The following is a 25,126-nucleotide window of genomic DNA, read 5'->3' as shown; positions in this document are numbered from 1 at the left end:
GGCAGACAAGAGAACATTCAGCAGAACCAAAAGATGAGAATAGATAACAAGACTTAGTTTTGCAAACCATAAGTGGTTAAGATGTGAATCCATTTCCAGGTTAGCCACAGGTGCCAGAAATTTGAAAAGATTAAGAACAGAACTGGATGTTTTATGTATCTGAATCAAGAAGAGCCAGTATCTAACAAATAATTATAATGCAATTTTTGAAAAGGATATGGAAGTCCTGCCTGCAGGCTTACCCAAATTCTATAATAACCCAGGATTAGACAGCCATAGTGCAGGGGCAGAATATTCCACATCCATTGACTAGTAGGCTATTCCACCTCAACTAGAAATATCTGGCTCTTGTTACTACCAGGTAACTGAATCCAGTTATCCTTGGCCCAGTCTGACAATTTCTGTTCTCTTCAAAATTATAATAAAGAAGTCACTATGCACTTTTATGTATGAATTTGTGTGTATAATTGCCATATACGTAGGTATATACATAGTTGCTTTACCTTAGGTTCTCAAAACTAAACAATTGTAAAAGATGTGAACCTGACACAATTTCACATTACTATTTTATTTTTACCCTGCATGTCTTCCCAGTTGAATTAATTACTCTCCACCTGCTTCAGGGTGAGGATGTGCTTCTTTGAATCTCTCTGCACAATTTCTGCTTGTCTTACAGCATTTTCTCTACTTGCAGAATTGCTCTTTTATAGCTCTACAGGTAGGGAGGCCTTGCACTAAACAGGTTAGAAGTTGAAAGCTGCTGACCAAAAGAGCTCTTCATCCAAGTTTAAGACTACAGACAATCAGCTGGTACAACAAATTTCACAGAATTTCACAGAATTTTCTAGGTTGGAAGAGACCTCAAGATCATCGAGTCCAACCTCTGACCTAACGCTAACAGTCCCCACTTAAACCATTTCCCTAAGCTCTACATCTAAACGTCTTTTGAAGACTTCCAAGGATGGTGACTCCACCACTTCCCTGGGCAGCCTGTTCCAGTGCCTCACAACCCTTTCAGTGAAGAAGTTCTTCCTAACATCTAACCTAAAACTCCCCTGGCTCAACTTAAGCCCATTCCCCCTCGTCCTGTCACCAGGCATGTGGGAGAACAGGCCAACCCCCACCTCGCTACAGCCTCCCTTGAGGTACCCATAGAGAGCGATAAGGTCGCCCCTGAGCCTCCTCTTCTCCAGGCTGAACAAGCCCAGCTCCCTCAGCCGCTCCTTATAGGACTTGTTCTCCAGGCCCCTCACCAGCTTCGTCGCCCTTCTCTGAACCCGCTCAAGCATCTCCATGTCCTTCTTGTAGCGAGGGGCCCAAAACTGAACACAGTACTCGAGGTGCGGCCTCACCAGAGCTGAGTACAGGGGGACGATCACCTCCCTAGCCCTGCTGGTCACACTGTTCCTGATACAAGCCAGGATGCCGTTGGCCTTCTTGGCCACCTGAGCACACTGCTGGCTCATATTCAGCCGACTATCCACCATCACTCCCAGGTCCTTCTCTGCCTGGCAGCTCTCCAACCATTCCTCTCCCAGCCTGTAGCTCTGCTTGGGGTTATTGCGCCCCAGGTGCAGGACCCGGCACTTGGCCTTGTTGAACTTCATGCAGTTGACCTCAGCCCATCGGTGCAGCCTATCCAGATCCTCCTGCAGAGCTTTCCTACCCTCAAGCAGATCGACACACGCATATAGCTTGGTGTCATCTGCAAACTTACTGAGGGTGCACTCGATGCCCTCGTCCAGAAGAGCCCAATATGACACAGTTTGGGTCTAAGTTTTACAACAGACAGTTATAAATACAATAACAAGCAATGCCTATAGCACAGCAGCTGCCTAACCATCTCTGCTGTATATTATGTGAATATTTTACAGGTGGAATGCACATTGATACCTGTGTGCATCATGAATACCGTTTATGACACTGGGAACTGCAATGCAGGTAGGAGAGCTGTGATGCTAAAAAGAAAGGAGAGCTTTGTCCTTGATTCCTTCAGCCTATCTGGGACACTGAAAAAACAGTATTAAGGAAAAAAAAAAAAAAAAAAAAAAAGGTAAAAAGCCAAAAGCCTTAGCATACAGGGTCTTTGTGGTGTTTGTTTTTTTTTGTTTGTTTGTTTGTTTGTTTTTCCTTTTTCTTCTTCTTTTTTTTTTTTTCTTCTTCTTGTTTGTTTAATGAGTTAAACGTATTTCTCTTTATCTGCAAGACAAGACTTCTCTTCTTTGTTTATGAGTATATTGCCTTTACCAAAAATGTCATGGGGAATTAACATTATTATCAACAATAATTTATTAGCTCCCACAACATGTAGATCCTTTCCAAGCACAAACCAAATCTGTACTCTTGGAGGTTATGTTTTTACATGTGTTTTGTTCCTCAGGGTTTATAGTCCTAAATACAAAATACTTCAGAAGAAGAGTAAAAGCATGAGCAGAAAACACGATAAGCATCCAAATGGTGTCTGTCTACAACCTGGAAATATAAGGTTTTAACATCATTTTAGTGGGACAGAGGATTATCCTGTTGCCTCATTTTGCTGGCAAGTGTGGGAATCCTATAGCAGCAGCAGGCTAATCACTGCTGACTCACTAGGGCAAGCATGGATCATTAGACTCCACTGTAAGTAGGATATCATTGTGTCATTTGTTTGTCAAATGCTCTTCTCAGGAGCAATGACCTATTAACTCTGAGTGTTGATTTTGTGTGAGGCAGAGACTCCTCTTGCTTAGAGATAAGATGTTTATTTCTCCTGTATGGAGCCAGGGTCTATCCTTGTCATGGTTGTCTTTTGTTGCTTCTATGCAGCCATTTTTTGACAATTTAACTAGCTGCTAAAGGGCTGTGAAACCAACTGTGCTTGCTACTTGGCTCTCATCCAAGGGACAGGATAGATAAAGGACCAGAGTGTCCTGCACACACAATCTTTCCCGCTAAAAGAAAAGCACCTGTTGATGGTGATCCCTTAGGTCTAAGTCCATGTTGCCTGGAGCAGTCTGAGAAGAGACCTGTAGGGTGACAAATCTGCACTTGCTCTTTCCCTTCAACCTGATCTAACAGCAGTGTTCAGACTGTAACTACAAGCTGAAACTATACCAATAAACAGGCCAGGGAGTGCTCTGGACACAGAGGCCAGCTGGCACGTCTCTGCTTAGTGAACCTTCTCAGACACAAAAAGAGATCAGTTATCTGCAAACTAGCTATTGGAAACAGCCCTTGGGGCCTTCTTGTTCCCAAACTGTGCTGGGAGAGATCAGAGAGAATCGTAGTTGACATAGGCCAAAGTATGACAAGGATTGTTTTGGCGGGTTATCAGCAAAGATGATTGTGTCTGAGAATGTTTCTGGACACTCTGATTTGTCAGTATAGCTCCTGCCATGAAGTCTGTAAAATAAGTAATATACATCCATGGAGAATATGTTAAAAAAAGTCTCATGATGCACACTGGGGTAGGCTTATCTCTAGCAAATCCAGGGAATAGCGCTAAGTATAAGCCTGATCCAGTACCCTCAGAAACTCCTTTTCAGAGACTATTTGGAAAATTACATTTGTATTATACACAGTATCAGTATCATCTTAACAAACTAAACACAAACATAGGCAGTTACATGCTAAGCTTGTAAGATCAACTTACATGATCTATTTTTTAATTTTTCTTACATGCAGAGCTTTAGTGTGCTGTTGCTGCTGCTCTTCCAGCTTTGAATGCTTCTTTTATTAATTATTATAGTTTGCTTTTAAACATGTATAGATGTCCTCTGTGCTGTGTCTGCTGAGCCCTGTGTCAGCAGGTGCAAATTCTATCCCCAGTTTCTGTAAAAATTTTTGATGAGTAAGATATCCTTTTGCATCTGTATCATACCTAGAAAAAGAAATGCTATTTTTAAATAATCATGTGTTCCTCATAAAAAAGGCATTATAGATGATCTTAAGTGACATAGTAGCTCAAATCTCACTGACTTCCTTTCCTTGCAGAGGTGCCATACCACATGGAGAGTAAGTGACTTTATATGAAATTCAGAAGATAGGGCTTTGCTTTGTAATCACAGAATACACTACCCTGAGCACCAAATTGTCAGGAGTATTTTCCACCTCTCAGAACTGCTGCATTTCAGTGTCTGACTTGATACATGGAGAACTGGACTCCTGAAAATTCATCCCCAAATATCTCAAACAGGTCATGCATATCTGAGATGTTCAGAACTGTAATCATCCTTCAGAAATATGGATTTAGCCTCATAAACACTCTTCATATTGTCTTAGGTATAAACCTTTCCATAGTTTTTTTTTTCTGCAGCAGTTTCTCCCCCTGCTAGTGCTCCAATGCATGGTAATGCCTAATTTAGCCTCAGCTTCACTGTAATTCCTTTATTCAAGTTACTGACATATAAGTAAGAGATTTTAGCTATTGTATAAAAGGAGTGGCTGATGGGAGTGAAGTTGTGCAGCAGGTAACTACATGAAAAGGATACTCTTCAATGTGCCATGGCATCCATAAGGAATAGGAATGGAAAGTAAAATCTAATGGAGTAGAAAATAATTCAGAGATGAATCAGTACTAAGGAAAAAAACATATTTAATGCAGTTTGAAACCAAGAGCCAATACACTCAGGTTCTATACAGTAAGATGGAGTGACTTTTTTTTTTTTTTTTAATAGATCTGTAACGAAGGCAGGTTTTTATATAATGTCACATACAGCTGATACCTATGCCATTTCAAACAGTCTACTCTTTGTTGATGGCAGACAAGTATTTTTACCCACTTCACAACAAATTAGTTGTCTATAAAAACATTTAATGATATTATTTGCCATTTTTACACAGCATGAAATTACCTTACTCTCTTTTGTTATGTATTTGGTATGTGGCATTTTTATTTTGATAAAATCACTTTTCTTTAGGTAGAAAATATTGTAAGCAAATTTAGTGCTCTGAGAATGAAAGGCTGGTAGCACTGACTTCAGACAAGTACAGACTGTATGGACCTCCTAGATGGAAATTTTCTGTGTATTTCCAAGCCAACCTGAGACACTTGGAACTGACTTTCATGCATCACAAACTAAGGCAAGCATTTTGTGTGTATAAAACAGAATTGATGAAAAGGAAGTTAATGTAGCTGGTGACCTTGGGCCATTGAAAGTGCCATTGAAAGAGCAAATAGACCAGTAATACTGAAATCGAGAGAAAATCCTGTCCTTGAATTCATGGGAAACTAATGTACCTAACTGTATTCTTAAGCTCAGTGTTATAAGATGTAGCCTCCTGTAACACAGTGTCATGATTAAGGTCACGATCATAACAAAATAAAAGATTTCTTGTGCAGCATAATCTATTGTCATTTGCTGCACTACCAAAGGCTTTGTAATTCTATAAAAGATACATTATTGCAAGAGCTAATTATTTAGAGTTGTCATACCTTGCCCAAAGCTTCTTAAAGTCTTCTGGAGTGACTGGAATGCCAAATCTGAACAAGACTTTTTTCAAGTCCCCTGGCTGTATAATGACATTTCCCTTACTGTCAAATTCCTGAAAATTCTGGAAGGTAAAAGAAATCATCACTAACAAGAACCAACAAGTCCAACTGTATGTTTGATCTCTCTATAAGCTTAATGAATAATGGGAATTGAGAAAGAAATATAAAATAATAATGCAATAGCACGTCCGATTTTCTTTCCTTTTTTTTTCTTTTTTTTTTTTTCCTTTTTTTTTTTTTTCCTTTTTTAATTTAAAATGTCTGCCACCACCAAATTGGTTTTTTACTATTTCCTACTTGATGGATGTGCAACTCTCACAAGCTTGAATCAGGATTGACATCATAGGTCAACCAGATTAAATCAAGGTGATGTAATCTCTAAGTTTCTTATTGATGGCAGATACAAGGATTTGAGCATAAGAATTATGCTTCCAGCTGTGGGTACACCCATTGCTGAGGTATGCCAGTGGAAGATGAAGGCATTGGAAAATGGTAGACATGCAGATTTCCTTGCCAACTTCTTCTATACCTAATATGAATGAGATTTTGCCTTTTTTAAAAATCATTCATTTTACAATCTGAGACTACCAGTACAATTGTCCAATTTATGCAAAAATTTCATGAAAAAAATAAATATTAATTTGTCCTTGTACTATTCTCTTGTCCTTATATTGCAACTACGCAAAAAATTTAAAAAAATACTGAAAAAAAAATATAGGACAGTTTTGTGAGAGTCTCTTTGGATGGTGTAAATGCCCCGAATCAATCCTTCTTTGTGCAGGGCAACACTTGGAGTCAGCAAAGCAATAGGTACATGTTTGTGTACAGCACGTAATCGAATGGGCCTTGGATGAATCCCATAACTACTCTTATAACAGAAACATTAAATAAAACCAACAATAGTAAAACATGAAGTTAGTTTCAGAAATAACTGTAATAACATCTACTATATAATTAGCACTACAAAATTGAGCATTATTCAAATTGTTTTTTTCTTAACTCACACTGTAAGTTTTTATCATTAATGAGCTGTTTTGCATGGGTCTTTTTGCATATTTATAGACTATGAAGATCAACATTGAATAATGTTCTGAAATCTATTAGTGCTGCTTATTTATTTAAAGAAAACATTCTTCTTACCCTTGCTAGGTCATGCCATCTGGTTCTTGCTTTGATAACAAGGTAGTAATGAGCCTGATCACAAGCTAGCTCTGCATCTGTTATTATCTTTTTTTTTTTTTCCTCCTTCCCCCTCAGAAAATAAAAAAATAAAATAACAACTATGTTTTACATTAATGGGATCTTTAATCTCTACAAGTTTCCTTTGCCTTTCTTGTTCTTTATGGTAGTTGTAGTTTTGTTTCATAGTTTCTAAGATACCCATTAAGAACTGTTACTTCACATCTGTGCAAACAATTCTTTAAATACTGCCTTATTTCTCTAGCTGCAGTTTAGTGCAGGTTAGAGCCCGTGTGGATCATCTGTACGCATAGAAGAAAATGTTAATTATCTCTGAAAAAATTAAATTCTGGAGTGACTCCAGGAAGATTATCCTTGATTTACATCAATAACTTAGAAAAAAAATGGTCTTTGTGAACCACGAAAGCATGGCTAGTAAGTTTAGGGAGTAAGACCCACACTTGCAAACAAATTCAATCACTACTACAAGTGCCTAACTTCTGGGACCTGGTGCAGTCCTGGCAGGCAGGAAAACATGGGTGCCTCAGATCAGCATCTGGCACAGCTGTCACACTGCACAGAAAGGTGACTAAATTCACATGCTATGCAAGGACACATCTTACTGAGAATTGAGGGAATGTTATGTCTCACCGTTCTTCAAAATTGAACACCTTCCTCCACATAAGAAGATTCCTTCTTCTGGTGACCACTTCTCTTCAGCCTTTCAAAGCAGTTCCAATTACAAATTTGAGGAAAGCCTGTTCATTTCTCTTAACAGACTATGTTCTAGCACCAGTTTCTTCACTGTCTATTGCTTTATAAACAAATACTGCAGACACAAGGTTTCAGAGCCTGGTTCTGCTGCACTCAATATGCTCTCAAACAAGTGACAGAAGAATATCAAGTCTACAGAAGAGGCAAGATGCAGTAACCACATCTGGACTGCCTGCTGTGTTCTTGTACCACCCATAACATGTGCAGAAACACAGCCAGGTCCTGGAGAACTGCTACATTGCGAACTTAGGTCCTTCCGAGCTGCCAGAGCTCAGGGCTTCAGCCTTTGCTGAGGGTTCCATCTAGATTTAGACAAAAGATTGCCACAATAATCTATTTTAGGTGCCTGGAAACCTGTTGATTTTTTCCCCAGTCCCACCACTTGAGGGAAGATTCCATAAATCTAAACTATTCACCAGCAGAAATGGTCTAAAAACTTGGCTGGGAAACAGAAGAGTGTTCTGAAGGCTTTCGAACACCATATTTTCATTACTGACTTCTAAAACAGTAACTATTTGAAAAGCGAAAAACCTGGAGCTAAATCCAAACTGTTTCAATGCCTAGCTAAGTCCAAGCTGAAACAGAAATGACAGCGAGACATTAATTGGTCTCAGACTCCTACTGTTTGCAAAACCCAGTCACCACCAGTTTCCTTTCTTGGTTTAGACTGATGTCCTTGATTCACTCAGTTGTCCAATTCAGAAAAAAAGAAAAGCAAACCAAGCAGATAAATATTACTAACAGAGCCAACAGTAATGCTGTAATAGACAAATAAAAAACTGGGAAATAAGCCTATGTGTATATATCACCATTGCCACAACAGACATGAGATGCTGATCGGGAGGTTTTTCAGTCCTGCTGTACTACTGTACCTTGTCGTTATTTTTTATGAATTTCTCTATATATGTATAGTTAAACAGTTTCACACTGAGATTTTAGAACGATTTTTAGTACCTAAATGATATTCATTATTTCATAATTTCTGCTTTATTTCAAACTTTAAAATCTCAGACATTTTAGGCAGCTTCACTTCACATAGTAAAGGGGGCTGCTGCAATACTCTCCTTATCCTCCACCCACTCTGCAGCACCTCAGCATTTCTGTGCACCTGATCTTGTCTACACCCAGTTCCCTAGTGGCATGAAGGTTTGGAGCAGAGGGCCTACAGCTGTTGACAATGAGATTAGTCTGAATGAGATTAGACAGACATGATTTCTGATTCCCAAACCATGTCCCTATTTCTGCATGCTTGTGAGATACAGCCCAGTTGTCTAGCTCAGAGGTTAGCTCAGCTCTAAGACTCCAATATGGTTATCAGTATATATATTTAACATCATGTATTTAAACAGTCCCCAGGGTAATTCCACGATTTTAATTTAGAGGTAGATTTAACAACTGATATGTGTCCTATAATCATTGAGCACTTTATAAAGCTACCCAACTTCAGCTTGATAAGGAAATATTAAAATATATTTTCCTTCAATCGTACCTAATACCAATTTTCACACAGCATATTAATTTCTGGAAACACATCAGATTATTGTAGGTACAACTCAACTTTTTATTTCTTACTTGTGAGATGGCACCAGCGAAGGGTGTACATCCTCAGTTTCCTGGGTCTGGAACAGCTGACAGAATTCTTGGTAATTTAACATGGTGGTCAGGTTCATTCCCAAGAAACTAAGTAGGCGCAAGAACTTCTTATCTCTAAGACCACACAGAAAGCTGTCAAAGAACTGCTGAAAGTCAGGCATGTTGATGATACCATCATGGTTACCGTCTGTTTCATGGAAGGCAGAATAGGTGTCCTAACAAGGAATATTTAACTAAATATATTCAATATGTCAACTACATCATATTTTAAAACATAAAAAATACTGCTCTAGACTTGTTTTGACAACAGACAAATATTTTAATGCAGTTTAAGAATACAAAACACCAATGATACTGCCTTACTTAACACTTGGGTTAGTCTGCAATAAAGTGTAGTCCTATTGCTTTCATTTTAAGCATGTACAGAACTGAACAAAAGCAGTCAGCATCAAAAAGCCATGCCCCCAAAATTTATAAAGTAGCCTCCACTTTCCATCAGTACCATACTGAGGTGACTCATCTTTACCCATCATCTTGCACACCCTTAGAAAACCTGTTATGAAGAGAGACTTTATAGCAATTAATCTACTAGCTGAACATGTTCTCCCATTAAAATAGGCGTAAAATGCTCCAACACTTTTCAAATGGTGCAGATCTACCGAAATCTGAAGTAATACCCGTCAATATGATCAACTTTTTTAGGGGTGTCCAGGCTGGTTTGAACAGAGGACCCCACAAGACCCCCAGAGGACTGCTGATCTTTCCAGTTCTCCTAGGGAACAGGGACAGAATGAACTGAGCAAAAGGCTAATGACTGCAGCATCTCTCCTTTTGTAAAATGTGCTCTTTTGTATGCTGTGCATATCCATGGTAGGATTTCAAGGTGTACATTCTAATGGTAGTTACAGAAAATAATAAGCAAACACAGAAAAAATGGAAAACAACTCTTGATTAAAAACACCATGTTGTGAACTTTAGGGACTAAGAATCTCTTTTTTAAAGATCACTGTCATGAATAGATGGACTGTTCCATGAATGAGTAGCATGGAATTATTCTCTTCTAATTGCAAAATCTTTAATAGCTATGCTCACAAATGGATGGAAAATGGAAAATGTAACTCGGATTTTATTTTCCTGGCAAAGGCTGCAGAGTAGACAATTGGGTGGAAAAAAGTTTTTGCCTTGAAAGCTGAATGTATTTGAAATGGAAATTTCTGAAAACACAAAAGACATGAAATCTAATACAGTTTCAAGTCACTGTTCTGACAGCTCCTCCAAACCAACTTTTAGAACAAATGTTTGTATCACAAATAACCAGCTTCACTTCCCAAAGCAACCCATGTCTTGATGTATTCAGCCCATAGACTTCCATCAGCTTATCATTAAGCTAAGACATTCTTCAGCAGTCATGTAGCAATATTTAGCATTATTTACTCTTTGGTTTAGGCTGTTACATAATGTAGCTCCTGGCCCATTCAATCCAGCATCTGGAATAGAGAAATTAGAGTGACAAATTTTGAAAAGATGATATTAAACATATCTGATAAATAGCACTGTAGTATACCAGAAGTAAACCAAGAAACTCTTCTTTAGAGCCCAAACATGATGACTTACAGTAGCTGTATACAATACTAGGGGCGTCCAGCCAAGTTACAGTAACTGCCTCAGCTGCTATAGTTTTCCCAGTACAAGGTGAAGAAAGGTCATAGTGGATAATCTCAGTGGAAGAAAGCACAGATGAGACAAGGTCTTTTTGCTTTTCCTTTAGCCTTCTCTGGAAGAGTCTGGCTCTTTTGAGGAAGGAAGGTATCAGACTGGGGGAGGAGAAGAGGAATACCATAAAAGCCATGATTTGGTGTTGTATGAGGGAACTCATGGTCTGCAGCTGCTGCAGACAATGTCACAAAAATTAATTAGACTTGTCTTTGATTGTGTAGTACAACTACTGCATGCTAGATCATCTCCCCTGGAGCATTTCTATCACAGCTAACCCCTCCTCTGTTTTGAATTAATGTAAACTATTTCAGGAGACCTGACATCAAAATGATCCTTACTTTCCAGTCCAGACAGAGTATCTTACCTCAGACTATTTCGCTTGATGTTCATTTCCAGCAAGATTTAGTCCTGCACAAATGGCAGCTTCATATTTTCACAATTCTAATTTGTGCATTTTAATATTGCACAACCCAGCAGGATCAGGAATAGGAGACATCCAGCTTCCCAGCAGGGCACATGTGTACTTCCAGTCCTGAAGGGCTAAGGTATTTTTAGGCCACAGAAAAGCTACTTTGGTCACTGTTCCAGATCTTTCTGATTCCTTCTACATATTGTACAGTGGTACTTCAGGAAACCATTTCACCATGGTTTTGGGGAAGAGATTAAATAACATATTTTGACATCTCTTGAGCATTTTATAATTTTTCTACAACATATTGGCGCGTGGAAAAGACTCCACAACAATAGGGTTGTAAAGTAGGTATACTTTATTGCAGTGCACCGGGCGCACTGGGAATAGCTTCCCTCAAAAAGGTGCGCGCCTGCCTGGTCATCTCTCACAACTTTATACACGAGTACAGTTACATATTACATGAGCTCTAATACATATTCATTAATTTCCCTGAAAAGGAGGACCTCTTCCAAGTACTCATTTCTATACTCTCCGCCCTTAGCTCCTTCTGGTTGCACCCGTGCAGCGTAGCCTGGTGGTTGTGGGCAGGGGTCTTTCAGGATGAAGGCAACGAGGAAGAGGAGGTTAAACTTTTTATCTTTCTGGACTTTGACCTGCTGTTGGACAATATTTAGAAGTTTTTTGTTTACCTTTGCCTTGTTTCCTGCCAACAAGTTTTTCATCTTTCCCTAATGAGTTGTTCGTCCTTCTCTCATCCATTGGCCTTGAGCGATAGCTTCTTTTTTACATCTGCTTCTCATACGGTTCTCATCTACATCCCTATAATTAGGATGTTTTTAGGTTCTCATCCACATCCCCGATAATTAGGATATTTTACCATATATGTAGCTAAATACTAATTTGGATAAGTTTTAGCATCTTCCCCATCTCAATATGGGTCATACAGGGGATATACAGCAAAAGCATAAATGTTGCTGGACAAAAGGAGAAGATTTTCTTTGAATGAGCTCTTCGCTATGAAACCTCCACACTACATCCCAGTGTCCTGTCTCACATGGATATGCACAGTGTTCATTGACATATTTGCTTTGTTGAAATGGTGTTTCTTTACACTATCTCTTTCCTTAGGTTTATAGAGAAAACAGTTAATCAAGAAAGACAGCAACTCCTAAAACCTAACCAGGTGAGCCATCCCTATGCAGCAAAATAGTTTACATAGCTGAAGCTACAACAAGATTACACTGCACAGCATGTAGCCTCCCAGAAACCTTTGGATGAGAAAGAAAAAAAAAAAAGCAACACCCATATGTCTTCCCATTGATTAAATATTGCCACCAGCTTGTAGGTATGTCTTCCTTCATATGTTTACCAAATTTCTAGTAAGGTCTATTATAACTTGAAAGTAATTCACATCAGATTTTAAAACAGGAAAAACTTACAAAAAACATATGCACCGACATTTCTGTACACCTTCCTCCACACTGAAATGAAAAAATTTAAAATAATGGTCTGTCTTCAAGGAATGTTTCCTTTCTTTTTATATTATTTACATACTCCTCCACACAAAAAAAAAAACCCTCTATAGCTACTTTGATGATCAAAGTAGCTATGATCACTAAATTGTATTCACTGCATCATATTTTCCTTTCTCCCGATCTGATTCTGTAAACTGTACTCATCCATACAGACACATGCATTATCCCTCCTTTTTTTTCAGTTCCAGTCTGTATTGAATTCTAGTCAAAATTTCTACTCATTTTACCTTCCTACTAAAGCTTATCAGAAGAAAACTAGGTCTCTTTACCAGTAATATAACTATAGACAAAGGGGTCAGACTTCTCCCTACCTTAATAAATTATACAAAAATATAAGTTAGGGCTTATTTTTCTTTCCCTTCTGACATTTGAGACTTACTTTATATCAAACACTTCCTCTTACAACCATCAGATAAAGTAACATCCTGAAAGAAAATCTGTGATTCTCAAAATTGATAAAAAACAAAAGTTTTAAAAACAGGAAAAATACTGTTGATTCTTGACTTAAATCAAAAAGCTGGCACACTCACTTTCACCCAGACTAACCTGCTTCAAATGTCATTTATTAGGCTACTGGATGAAAGCATGTTATATTGATGGACAGATGTTTAGCCAGCTGTAATCACAAACTTCTAAACTTCAAGGTCTGAATGAAACAAAGTCTGAATATTATGCCAGCCAGCCACAAGTCAGCTCTCCCCCTTGTCTTAGATCTAAAAAAGAAATAATGACAGCAGAAAATAATAGTAGCAGTGCGGAAAAAAGTAAAACCATACCTCTGACAAAAATAACAGAGGCATAATACAGAAGTTAATACAGGCCTTGAAGCTGCAAAACTTCCATTGATGTTGGTGGCATCCAAATTTTATGCAGGAAGTCTGGACTTAAAACGTAAAAGAACAATCATAGAATCATTCAGGTTGGAAAAGATCTCTAAGATCATCTAGTCCAACCCTGAACCTAGTTCTAAAGTCCACTGCTAAAGTATGCTACTAAGTTCTACATCTACATGTTTCTTGAAGACCTCCATGGATAGTAACTCAACCACTTCCGTATTCCAATGCCACACAACCCTTTCAGTAAAGAAATTTCTCCTAATATCCAACCTAAACCTCCGCTGTTGCAACTTGAGGCCATTTCCCCTCATCTTATTGCTTGGTGCTTGGGAGAAGAGCCCAGTTCCCACCTTACTCAACCTCCTTTAAGGTAATTGTAAAGTACAGTAAGGTCTCCCCTGAGCCTTCTTTTGTCCAAGATAAACAACCCCAGCTCCCCCAGCCACTTCTCATAAGACTTTTTTTCTAGACCTTTCATCAGCTTTGTTGCTCTTCTTTGGATACGATATACAAGAAGATATATAGAAAAAGATATATATATATAAAAAAAAAATACTAGCTTTACACTTCACCCAGGGTCCCATCCTAAGAAAATGAATTCAGATTCCATCATATTTGTTTTTAAGAGTCAGAAATCAGAACATTTACTCACAGTGCCTTAAAATCAGTGAAATTACTGATGGAGTAAAGCAAATAGCTGAGGTGAAAAAATTATGAATATATTCCTCTGGCCTGCATTCCTCAGCAACAGTAAATCAATAATGGACACCACATCTTCATAATATGGGTGAACAATTCATCTATGTCTATAAAAACAGTAAACCTAGATCTCTCTCACTGGGATTCTTGCTACTCCAGTAAAACTATCAATTAATTTATAGATAACCACATTTCAGCAGTCTCTAGTAGAAAAGTCCCTTAACAGCTTTAACATTCAAAAGCACTACTTTAAAATAAAGCCATAAACCAAAAAGTAACCAGATCACACCACAGAGTTCCAGTTGTATATAGCACCACTAAAAAACTTATCACTAATGGCTTACTAACAGATCTTTCATTCCTGAAATGAATACTGTCTTTTTTTTTTTTTTTTGGTCTTTTTTTTTTTTTTTAATACAGAACAAAAAAATGTTTCTGGACTCCACTACAACAAAAACATTTCTTGCAATTTAGGATATAACATAATCCCCGGACTGAATAAGAGTAAGAAATGATGTGGGTGACAATACACTCAAGGCAGAGAGACCGGTCAGTCACTCTGCGATCTTTTAGTCACTCTGCAATCTCCATCACACCTCTCTATGGACCTTTAGCCCACATCCCATATGTTCCAGTTTCCCTCCAGCCTTGGGTCAGCTACTCAGCAGTTTAACTGGATCAGAAGTGAAAGAACTACAGAGAGAAAGTTCATCTGTGTGCTAGAAATCATACCACTGATCTCTTCCTAATTTCACAATAGTATTTTCTTGAAAAAGAAAAGTTCGGTATCTTCTGCAAAAGGATTTTTTCATGCTGTATTGGTACTAAAGTTACTTTACCTTCCAATGTCGCAACAAAATCCAGATAACTCAATCCTCCATCTGGTACCCCTAGCTTTTCCATTAGTAGATTGAACTGACCATCATCCACTGGCATGCCATGATCTTCCAACACTTGTTACAAGAGAAATAGAATAATCTATATAATGGCCCATTTTGTTACTTAATATGCCACTTCGAATAGTAAAAGTCTGGATGTTTTATCCTATGGCTCAACTTGATATTACTCTGAAAACTGTTCTCTCTTCCTTATATTTGCAGTAAACCATTTAAATATAGATTTAATCTGCACAACTTAATTCTACACAGAAAGAGACAGAGCAAAGTTAGACTGAGACTGGCATTTTAAGTAAAAGCACCAAGTGACAGACTAAGATTAAATTTCACCTGGAAAGTAAAAAGTGAGAAGAAATAAAGCTCACTCATTTAGCAGACTGGAAGAAATCTGTCATTTGTAGAGTTTGCTACTATCACTTTTCTCCACACACCTGCCAAAAGCATTTCCTGGACAAGAAATGCTGCAGAATGGTTTCAAATCCATAAACCTAGCTGCACGGTTGAACATAGCTGCAGCCAGTTGGAAGGTTAATAACACATCTTGGTTGCTGCTCTTCAAATAAGATTTGGGGATCCATTTTAGGTAATCTAATTTGGCAAAATCTGATCTTTCTGTGTTCGTCCTATGTCCCCTTCTCTCTCTCTCTCTTTTTTTTTTTTTCCCCATCCAGACCGTCTGCCTCTCTGTCTCCATCTAAGAGCCAGAGTGCTCCAATACGGCAGCAGTCTCCCAATGTAATGTTACCTGGTAGGTGATTGTAGAGGGGTCCCTGTTTTTCTTCTCCTTTTCCCACCTCCTGTTTCCCTGAAAAGTTGTAGTTGCAGCCCTTGCTGCTGCTGAGGGCTTCCTGCAAAACCTTTCATTTCTTTCAACTGCTTTGTAACTCCTGATTTAGGTGTTTTCTTTTATAACTATCCTGCACAGCTCTGTCCTGGTTCTCCAGGTGTTCCTACAGTGATTACTCCTATTATTTTAGTTAATTGCACAGATTAAAAGAAAAAAAAAAAATCATTAAATGGCTGAACACATAAAGAGTGTTAAAAATAAGAATAATTAGCAAATTACCATTCCTTTCTATGGATGTAAAGCTTCTGGATAAGCAAGTACATTTTATGGTCAGTTGAATATGGATTTACCATTAGATCAAATGCTTAAATAGTAGCGATAAGAAAATCTGGCCATACAAATCCAATCAAAGTTGAAGAGAATCAGTCACAATAGCAATGTTGGTGACTACAGCCTCAACTATTAGCACTTTCATCTAGAGAGAAAAAAAAAAAAAAGGGATAAAATTCTTCCAAAACTGCATGCAAGATTAAGCCATATTAAATTCTAAGACTAGGTCGTAGTCTTGTGCTGAATAGCTCACAAAATACATGTAAATAGTTTCTAAGTCTTATTTAAAGGAAGATGATTGATGACAACCTCACAGCAAGGAGATACTGTAACCCTTCACAAAAGGGAACCCACATATATAATATAAATTGTGGACTTTACTCCAGGACACCTGAAAAAAAACTTCAGTTGCCATCTTCCTGATTTCCAACTACATTAATAATAATCCAAGTCCCAAGGTGCAAAGGCAAGGTGTATGCCTTCTTGCCCTGCTACTAGGAGAGTCAGGCCAGTGAAGCCAGAGGTGCTACATTACCCTTTGGTACAGGAAATTAAGTTCTACATCCCCCTTCACTAACCCTCCTCATACCTTTGGTACTGCATAAACAAGCAGCTAAAAGGTGTCCTTATGCTGCTAGCTGTAAAGAAAAACACAGACAACTGGCAGGTTTGGTATAACCCTACAAAGGTTAACTGGAGATTTTATGTCTGTAGTTTTTAGTTATTTAGATGTACAATCAGTTATCATTCTGATGAATGTGTGTATTCTGTCCCTTAGTGTCCCTTCTGTCCCTATTCCTCCCTTAGTGCTACTCTTACATCACATTATCCAAATAAACAGAGTTTATCTACTTCTAAATTAGGCAGACATCCTTTGCCCATTTCTATGGTTTGGCCTGGAATAACAAATCCAAATGCAAGCATCCTTTTATGTTTATCACTATATTATTTACTGTGTGATTAACTTGTTCCACCCTGGAGGACAAGCAACACTGTCCAACTGTACGTTGGCTACCTGGCTGCTCTAGATGAGTCTGTAGGCCAGAGTAGCACTTTTCAAACTTGACATAAATGTAGGCAGTGAGGTTGGCACACCTCCAAAGAACAGTAGACAATGTAGATCACTTAACTTCAGCGTTACCCAAAAATGTTTAACAAAATACCCAACCATATGCACTCGGGACAGGTTACGTTGCCTGAATATTGGTGCCCAGTGCCATCTATGATAACATGATGTATCAAAAACATTTACACGTGGCTTGCAGCTGTGATACGGGGAGTCCCACATTCTTCTGAAGCAGAATTTGAAGGCCAGGGTAGATTCCCCATAATGCTTACAGTGGTAGTAGACACCTATTTCTAGATATTCTTCTACAGAGATCAGGGGGTTTTGGTTGACAGCAAGTTGAGTATGAGCCAGCACCATGCCCTGGAAGTCTAAAGGGCCAACTGTACCCTGGGGTGCATTAGGTATGGCATTGCTAGCTGGTCAAGGGAAGTATCAGTCTGCTCTGCTCTGGTGCAGCCTCACCCTGAGTACTGCATGCAGTTTGGGGCACCATGGTATAAGAAAGACAAAATTATTGCAGTGTCCAAACAATCACAGAATCACAGAATTTTCTAGGTTGGAAGAGACCTCAAGGTCATCGAGTCCAACCTCTGACCTAACTCTAACAGCCCTCCACTAAACCATATCCCTAAGCTCTACATCTAAACGTCTTTTGAAGACTTCCAAGGATGGTGACTCCACCACTTCCCTGGGCAGCCTGTTCCAATGCCTCACAACCCTTTCAGTGAAGAAGTTCTTCCTAACATCCAGCCTAAAACTCCCCTGGCTCAACTTAAACCCATTCCCCCTCGTCCTGTCACCAGGCACGTGGGAGAACAGGCCAACCCCCACCTCGCTACAGCCTCCCTTGAGGTACCTAAAAAGAGCGATAAGGTCGCCCCTGAGCCTCCTCTTCTCCAGGCTGAACAAGCCCAGCTCCCTCAGCCGCTCCTCGCAGGACTTGTTCTCCAGGCCCCTCACCAGCTTCGTCGCCCTTCTCTGCACCCGCTCAAGCACCTCGATGTCCTTCTTGTAGCGAGGGGCCCAAAACTGAACACAGTACTCGAGGTGCGGCCTCACCAGAGCTGAGTACAGGGGGACGATCACCTCCCTAGCCCTGCTGGCCACACTGTTCCTAATACAAGCCAGGATGCCGTTGGCCTTCTTGGCCACCTGAGCACACTGCTGGCTCATATTCAGCCGACTGTCCACCATCACTCCCAGGTCCTTCTCTGCCTGGCAGCTTTCCAACCATTCCTCTCCCAGCCTGTAGCTCTGCTTGGGGTTATTGCGCCCCAGGTGCAGGACCCGGCACTTGGCCTTGTTAAACTTCATGCAGTTGACCTCAGCCCATCGGTGCAGCCTATCCAGATCCTCCTGCAGAGCTTTCCTACCCTCGAGCAGATCGACACACGCACCTAACTTGGTGTCATCTGCGAACTTACTGAGGGTGCACTCGATGCCCTCGTCCAGATCATCGATGAAGATATTAAAGAGGACCGGCCCCAGCACCGAGCCCTGGGGGACGCCACTAGTGACTGGCCTCCAACTGGACTTGGCTCCATTCACCACGACTCTTTGGGCCCGGCTATCCAGCCAGTTTCTAACCCAACGAAGCGTGCGCCAGTCCAAGCCAAGAGCAGCCAGTTTCTTGAGGAGAATGCTGTGGGAGACGGTGTCAAAAGCCTTGCTGAAGTCAAGGTAGACCACATCCACAGCCTTTCCCTCATCCACCCAGCGCGTCACTCTGTCATAGAAGGAGATCAGGTTCGTCAGGCATGACCTGCCTTTCATAAAGCCATGCTGACTGGGCCTGATCGCCTGCTTCCCCTTCAAGTGCTGCATGATGACTCTCAGGAGGATCTGCTCCATGAGCTTTCCTGGCACTGAGGTCAAACTGACAGGCCTGTAGTTTCCCGGGTCAGCCCTCCGGCCCTTCTTGTAGATGGGCGTCACGTTTGCTAGCCGCCAGTCGATTGGGACCTCCCCCGATAGCCAGGACTGTTGATAAATGATGGACAGTGGCTTGGCCAGCTCCTCTGCCAGTTCCCTCAGTACCCTTGGGTGGATCCCATCCGGCCCCATCGACTTGTGCACATCTAAGTGCCGTAGTAGGTCACCAACCAGTTCTTCATGGATAATGAGGGCCACATCCTGCTCCCCATCCCCTTCCACCAGCTCAGGGTACTGGGTATCCAGAGAACATCCGGTATTGCCGCTAAAGACTGAGGCAAAGAAGGCATTGAGCACCTCCGCCTTTTCCTCATCTCTTGTAACTAAGTTTCCCCCCGCATCCAGTAAAGGATGGAGATTCTCCTTAGTCCTCCTTTTTGTGTTGATGTATTTATAGAAACGTTTTTTGTTATCTTTAACGGCAGTAGCCAGATTGAGCTCCAGATGAGCTTTGGCCTTCCTAATTTTGTCCCTGCACAGCCTCGCTACTTCTTTAAAGTCCTCCTTAGTGGCCTGCCCACTTTTCCAAAGCTTATAAACCCTCTTTTTCCTCCTAAGATCAAGCCACAATTCTCTGTTGAGCCAGGCCGGTCTTCTTCCCCGCCAGCTCGTCTTTGGGCACGTGGGAACAGACCGTTCCTGCGCCATTAAGACTTCCCTCTTGAAGAGCGCCCAGCCTTCCTGGACCCCTCTGCCCTTCAGAACCGCCTCCCAAGGGACTCCACCAACCAGTGTCCTGAGCAGCTCAAAGTCAGCCCTCCGAAAGTCCAATACAGCGGTTTTACTGGTCCCCTTCCTGGCCTCGCCAAGAATAGTGAACTCCACCATTGCGTGGTCACTCTGCCCTAGACAGCTCCCGACGATCACGTCCTCCACCAGTCCTTCTCTGTTTGTGAAGAGAAGGTCTAGCGGGGCACCTCCCCTGGTAGGCTCACTAACCAGCTGCGTCAGGAAGCTATCTTCCACGCTCTCCAGAAACCTCCTAGACTGCTTTCTCAGGGCTGTGTTGTGCTTCCAGGATATGTCTGGGAAGTTGAAGTCCCCCACGAGTACAAGAGCTGATGATTTTGCAACCTCTGTCAGCTGCCTGTAGAATTCCTCATCCGTCTCCTCATCCTGGTTCGGCGGTCTATAGCAGACCCCGACCAGGACACTAGCCTTGTTGTCCCTGCCGATCCTAACCCAAAGGGACTCGACCTTGTCATTCCCAACCTCGAGTTCTACAACCTCGAAAGACTCTCTAATATAGAGAGCCACACCACCACCCCTTCTATGCTGCCTGTCCCTTCTATAGAGCTTATAGCCAGGCATTGCAGCACTCCAGTCATGAGACTGGTCCCACCACGTCTCCGTGATGGCAACCAAGTCGTAGCCTGCCTGCCGCACGATGGCTTCCAGCTCCTCCTGTTTGTTACCCATGCTGCGTGCATTGGTGTAGATGCACTTCAGCTGGGCCATTGCCTTATCCTCCGGCCTTGCCATTGTTCCCCCTGGCACAGCCCCAACAATCCTAGCCTCAGCCCCATCCCCCTTCCTACCTAGTTTAAAGCCCTCTCAATGAGCCCTGCCAGTTCCTGGCCCAGGATCCTTTTTCCCCTAAAAGATAGGGACCCGTCTGCGGCCATCAGGCCAGGTGCTGAGTAAAGTGCCCCATGATCAAAAAACCCAAGATTTCTGCGTTGGCACCAGCCCCGGAGCCACGTGTTTAACAGGTGGGCTTTCCGTGTCCTCTCTGAACTCCTCCCTGCCACCATAGGGATGGACGAAAACACCACCTGCACTCCCGCTCCATCCACTAACCGACCCAGCCCCCTAAAGTCCCTTTTGATAGCCTTGAGGCTTCTCTCTTCGATGTTATCACTGCCCGCCTGGACTATCAAAAGGGGGTAATAGTCAGAGGGGCGTACCAGGTTAGGAAGCTTCCTGGCAACGTCCCTGACCCTGGCCCCAGGGAGACAGCAGACTTCCCTACGGGTAGGGTCCGGCCGACAAATAGGGCCCTCTGTTCCCCTAAGAATCGAGTCACCAACAACAATAACCCTCCTGTCTTTTTTGGTGGAGGCAGTCCTGAGGCGCGGAGTCGACCTCCTCGCTCCAGGCATCCTCCTGGGAACATTTGCTACCTCTTCCTCACACACCGGCCTCTCAATCTCTAGGGCCTCAAACCTGTTGCGTAAGGACACCTGGGAAGGTGGGGCCGGAAGGGGAGAGCATCGCCTGCGATGTCGAGCAGGGACCTGTTTCCATTCCTCCTCAGCTCCCAGATCCCCTCCCTCTGCCCGACGGGGACAGGGCAGGGGGTCCGCCCCCATTTGGGGAGTCTCACCTCGGCACCTCCCCTTGAGGCCCTGCAGGGAGTTACTCCAGAAGTCTATCTCCCGCTCACACTCCCTGATGGCCCTCAACCTCTCCACCTCCTCCTTGAGCTCCGCCACCATGCGGACCAGGTCATCCACCTGCTCGCACCTCACGCACGCAGTTTCTCTGCCTCCCGCCGATGGCAGCAACAGGCTCAGACACTCCTTGCATCCGGTGACCTGAACTGCGGCATTTTTTAACGGGTAGTCGGTCTGCGTGTGTACCGACTTTCTGGAGAGCGCGCCGTGCCTGGTGGCGACCATTATCGCCTAGCTACGGCTGTTGTTAACGAGGTGTTGTTTGTGTGTAGGGGGAGCGCTCTGCCCTTCCTGCGCGCCCTGCCTGCGCTAACTGCCGCGCCACTCCCTCTGACGCGCCACGCCCTGTTTGCCCGCCCTGTTCGCCGCGCTCCTGGTCGCTCGCGCTCCCTAGGGGCTGCTTTTGAAGGGCTGGGGAGGGGGCGCTGCTGGCTCCGCCTTCGCCTCGTCAGCCTCCCTCACGAGGGCTGCCGGGTCCTGGCGGCTCCCTCTAGTAGGCTCGATGCCGGACAAAATTAGCCCTGCCTGGCCCGATCCCCCGCTCCGCTGCAGAACGCGCCTGCCCCGGAGCCGATCGCCTCGGCAAATGGCAGTGAAATGGCGGTGGGTCCCGATTTAAATAGCCCGCCGCTGATGCTGCTGGCTCCGCCTTCGCCTCGTCAGCCTCCCTCACGAGGGCTGCCGGGTCCTGGCGGCTCCCTCTAGTAGGCTCGATGCCGGACAAAATTAGCCCTGCCTGGCCCGATCCCCCGCTCCGCTGCAGAACGCGCCTGCCCCGGAGCCGATCGCCTCGGCAAATGGCAGTGAAATGGCGGTGGGTCCCGATTTAAATAGCCCGCCGCTGACGCTGCTGGCTCCGCCTTCGCCTCGTCAGCCTCCCTCACGAGGGCTGCCGGGTCCTGGCGGCTCCCTCTAGTAGGCTCGATGCCGGACAAAATTAGCCCTGCCTGGCCCGATCCCCCGCTCCGCTGCAGAACGCGCCTGCCCCGGAGCCGATCGCCTCGGCAAATGGCCACAAAGATGATAAAGGGTCTAGAGGACAAGACAAGAGAGGAGCATCTGAGGTCCCTTGGTTTGTTCAGCCCAGAACAGAGCAGACTGAGGAGGGGCCTCATAGTGGCCTGCAGCTCCCTCATTAGGGGAGTCGAGGTGCAGGTGCTGAGCTCTGCTCTGTGGAGACAGCGACAGGACCGAAGGGAATGACATGGAGCTGGGAGTGGGGAGGGTCAGGCTGGGTGTTAGGAAAAGGTCCTTCACCAAGAGGGTGGTTGAGAACTGGGATAGGCTCCCCAGAGAAGTGGTGAAGGCACTGACCCTGCCAGACTTCAAGAAATGCTTGCACAATGCTCTTAGACATAGGGTTTGGTTTTTGTGTGGTCCTGATTGGACCCAGGAGTTGGACTTGATGATCTTGTGAGTCCCTTCCAACTTGGGATATTCTATGATTCTTTATTGACCACTGAAACTCCACAAGTTGAAAAGCAGCTGTGCTCCTAAACAATTCAGGGCAGGGGTTGATGAACATCTTGGTAGAAATGTCATAGAATCATAGAATCATAGAATATCCTGAGTTGGAAGGGACCCTTAAGGATCATCAAGTCCAACTCTTGACACCGCACAGGTCTACCCAAAAGTTCAGACCATGTGACTAAGTTCACAGTCCAATGTCAGGAAAGTTAAAGCAGTAGCAATGCAAAAACTTCCAGTTGAAATTCCACTTGGACAGTGATTAAAACCCCTTGGTTTTGTAACAGGTTCAGAGATTTTTGAAGATCACGAGTGATGGCGACTCAGTTTCAGCTTGCATTTCACCTGGAAATACACATGTCCAGACAGCTCCCAGAGACATAAGGTAGTCAGCCACTTTGGTTCTAACAAGAAATCCCTTTTAATCAGCCCTATTCACAGAGCTCTCATCCTCATTCAGTCCAGAGGAGGCTTATTTCACTCAGCATAACGGGCAGAACAGACCAATACTTTTGCAGGGAAACAGGCCTTTTTTTTTTTTTTTTTTTTTTTTTGAATGATGAAAAGCAGCAGCAACAGCAGAGCAGAGATCCTGGACAATATTCCACCTAGCTGGGTTCTGCTGAGCTCGGAGGGTTCAAGAACACTACAGTGCAGTATTGCATATATGTGGCTGCACATAAATGGTGATTTTTTACCCTTTACATATTGCCAAAACTTCAGAAATGCATCATGACTAGTGTAATAAAAGAACAATGAAATCACAAAGATTAACTTTCAATGGCTTGTTATTAGACAAATATCTTAAATATGAGTTGTATGCAGACAGCCAATGGAGAAGATAAAGCAGCAGGCAGAATGAGTTTATTCTCCCTAAGAGTGACAAAATGCATGTTACTGCATTAGCTGCAGGCAACAAATAAGCCTCTCAGGTATCACATTGTAGTGTAAATGCAGCAACCAAAGCCAGTATGTCACAAAGGTATGTGCCACAGATATCAGATCAGATATCATATGGCAGGGATGAGCTGCACTTTAACACATCCTTAATTGTTAATTGTTAACAAGAAAATTTTAAGAAAAAAATAAAAATATTTTGTGTGTTTTGTCCTCCCTCTTTCCCTTCCCTTCATTTCAAAGCAATTTCACTTTCTGCACACCATTGCAGAAAGATATCTACGTAAGGGTATGAAGACATGTGGCTAGATGTAACTATAGCATTCATGGGGGAAGACGTTATAATAGCTGAGTGTTCATCTTATCATATGCATCATGCATTTATGTTAAGAAGGGGGGAAAAGAAGGCAACAGATCTGTCATCCCCTTACAGCCAGTACATTTGCCAGTACATTTACAACAGTAGCTGGCAAAAACATGTGCAATCCATGGAACATGGATGGGAAAATTATGTTTATTGCTGAACCACAGTAAAAATAGATTGGGACAAATTTTCACAAGGGACTATGCAGGCCATTTTCAAAGATACAATTCTTTTTTGACCTTCCAACTCTTATCTTACCTCAGTATCTGGATGAAGTGTAGAGTATGAATTACTATCATAACACTATTTAGCAGCAGCTCTTGCTTAAACCTAGGTAGACAAGGGGAGTATTACTGCCATCATGTCTCTTTTCCTGCCCCATGTCAACTTTCAACAAAGCATTTTGCTTTGAAATGTGGAAAGAAAGAAATGTACGGCTGGGTGCCATCAGCATCACAGCTACAATCCCAAATCCATGACCTTATGAGTCTATCTAAAGGACAACACACAGAGTTAGATAAGCAGTCAAGGCAGCAATGGGCCCTGGGAATTCCACATAAAAACATACCTCAAAAAGACATACAAAATCCATTTGGAATCCTTGGCAAGGAAAAACTATACAATTTCAACACAATCATATTGTTGTGGATTTTTTCCCCAAAAATGTTACAGTGGAAAATTACAACATGCTCAAATCACCTGAACTCATATAAGAGTTAGAGGAAGGTTCTCCTTTCCTGTTGGAAAACAGTCAACACCCTGAAATGCTACTAC

The 25,126-nt window shown here is 42.5% G+C and overlaps 1 protein-coding gene across 1 annotated transcript in view; it reads right to left on the bottom strand.

Moving 5' to 3' along the window:
* The window catches only part of EFCAB6 (EF-hand calcium binding domain 6), a 79,066-nt gene that overhangs the window by 34,044 nt on the left and 19,896 nt on the right, over positions 1–25,126 (bottom strand). The window contains 5 exon segments of the mRNA XM_032186576.1: positions 3,776–3,859; positions 5,414–5,532; positions 6,611–6,712; positions 9,025–9,203; positions 15,054–15,167. Of these exon segments, the coding sequence (XP_032042467.1) occupies positions 3,776–3,859; positions 5,414–5,532; positions 6,611–6,712; positions 9,025–9,203; positions 15,054–15,167 (598 nt within the window).

The sequence above is a fragment of the Aythya fuligula genome, chromosome 1 (genome assembly GCF_009819795.1).
Source record: "Aythya fuligula isolate bAytFul2 chromosome 1, bAytFul2.pri, whole genome shotgun sequence".
In the NCBI taxonomy this organism is placed as follows: domain Eukaryota; kingdom Metazoa; phylum Chordata; class Aves; order Anseriformes; family Anatidae; genus Aythya; species Aythya fuligula.
This window is presented reverse-complemented; position numbering and strand designations above follow the sequence as displayed.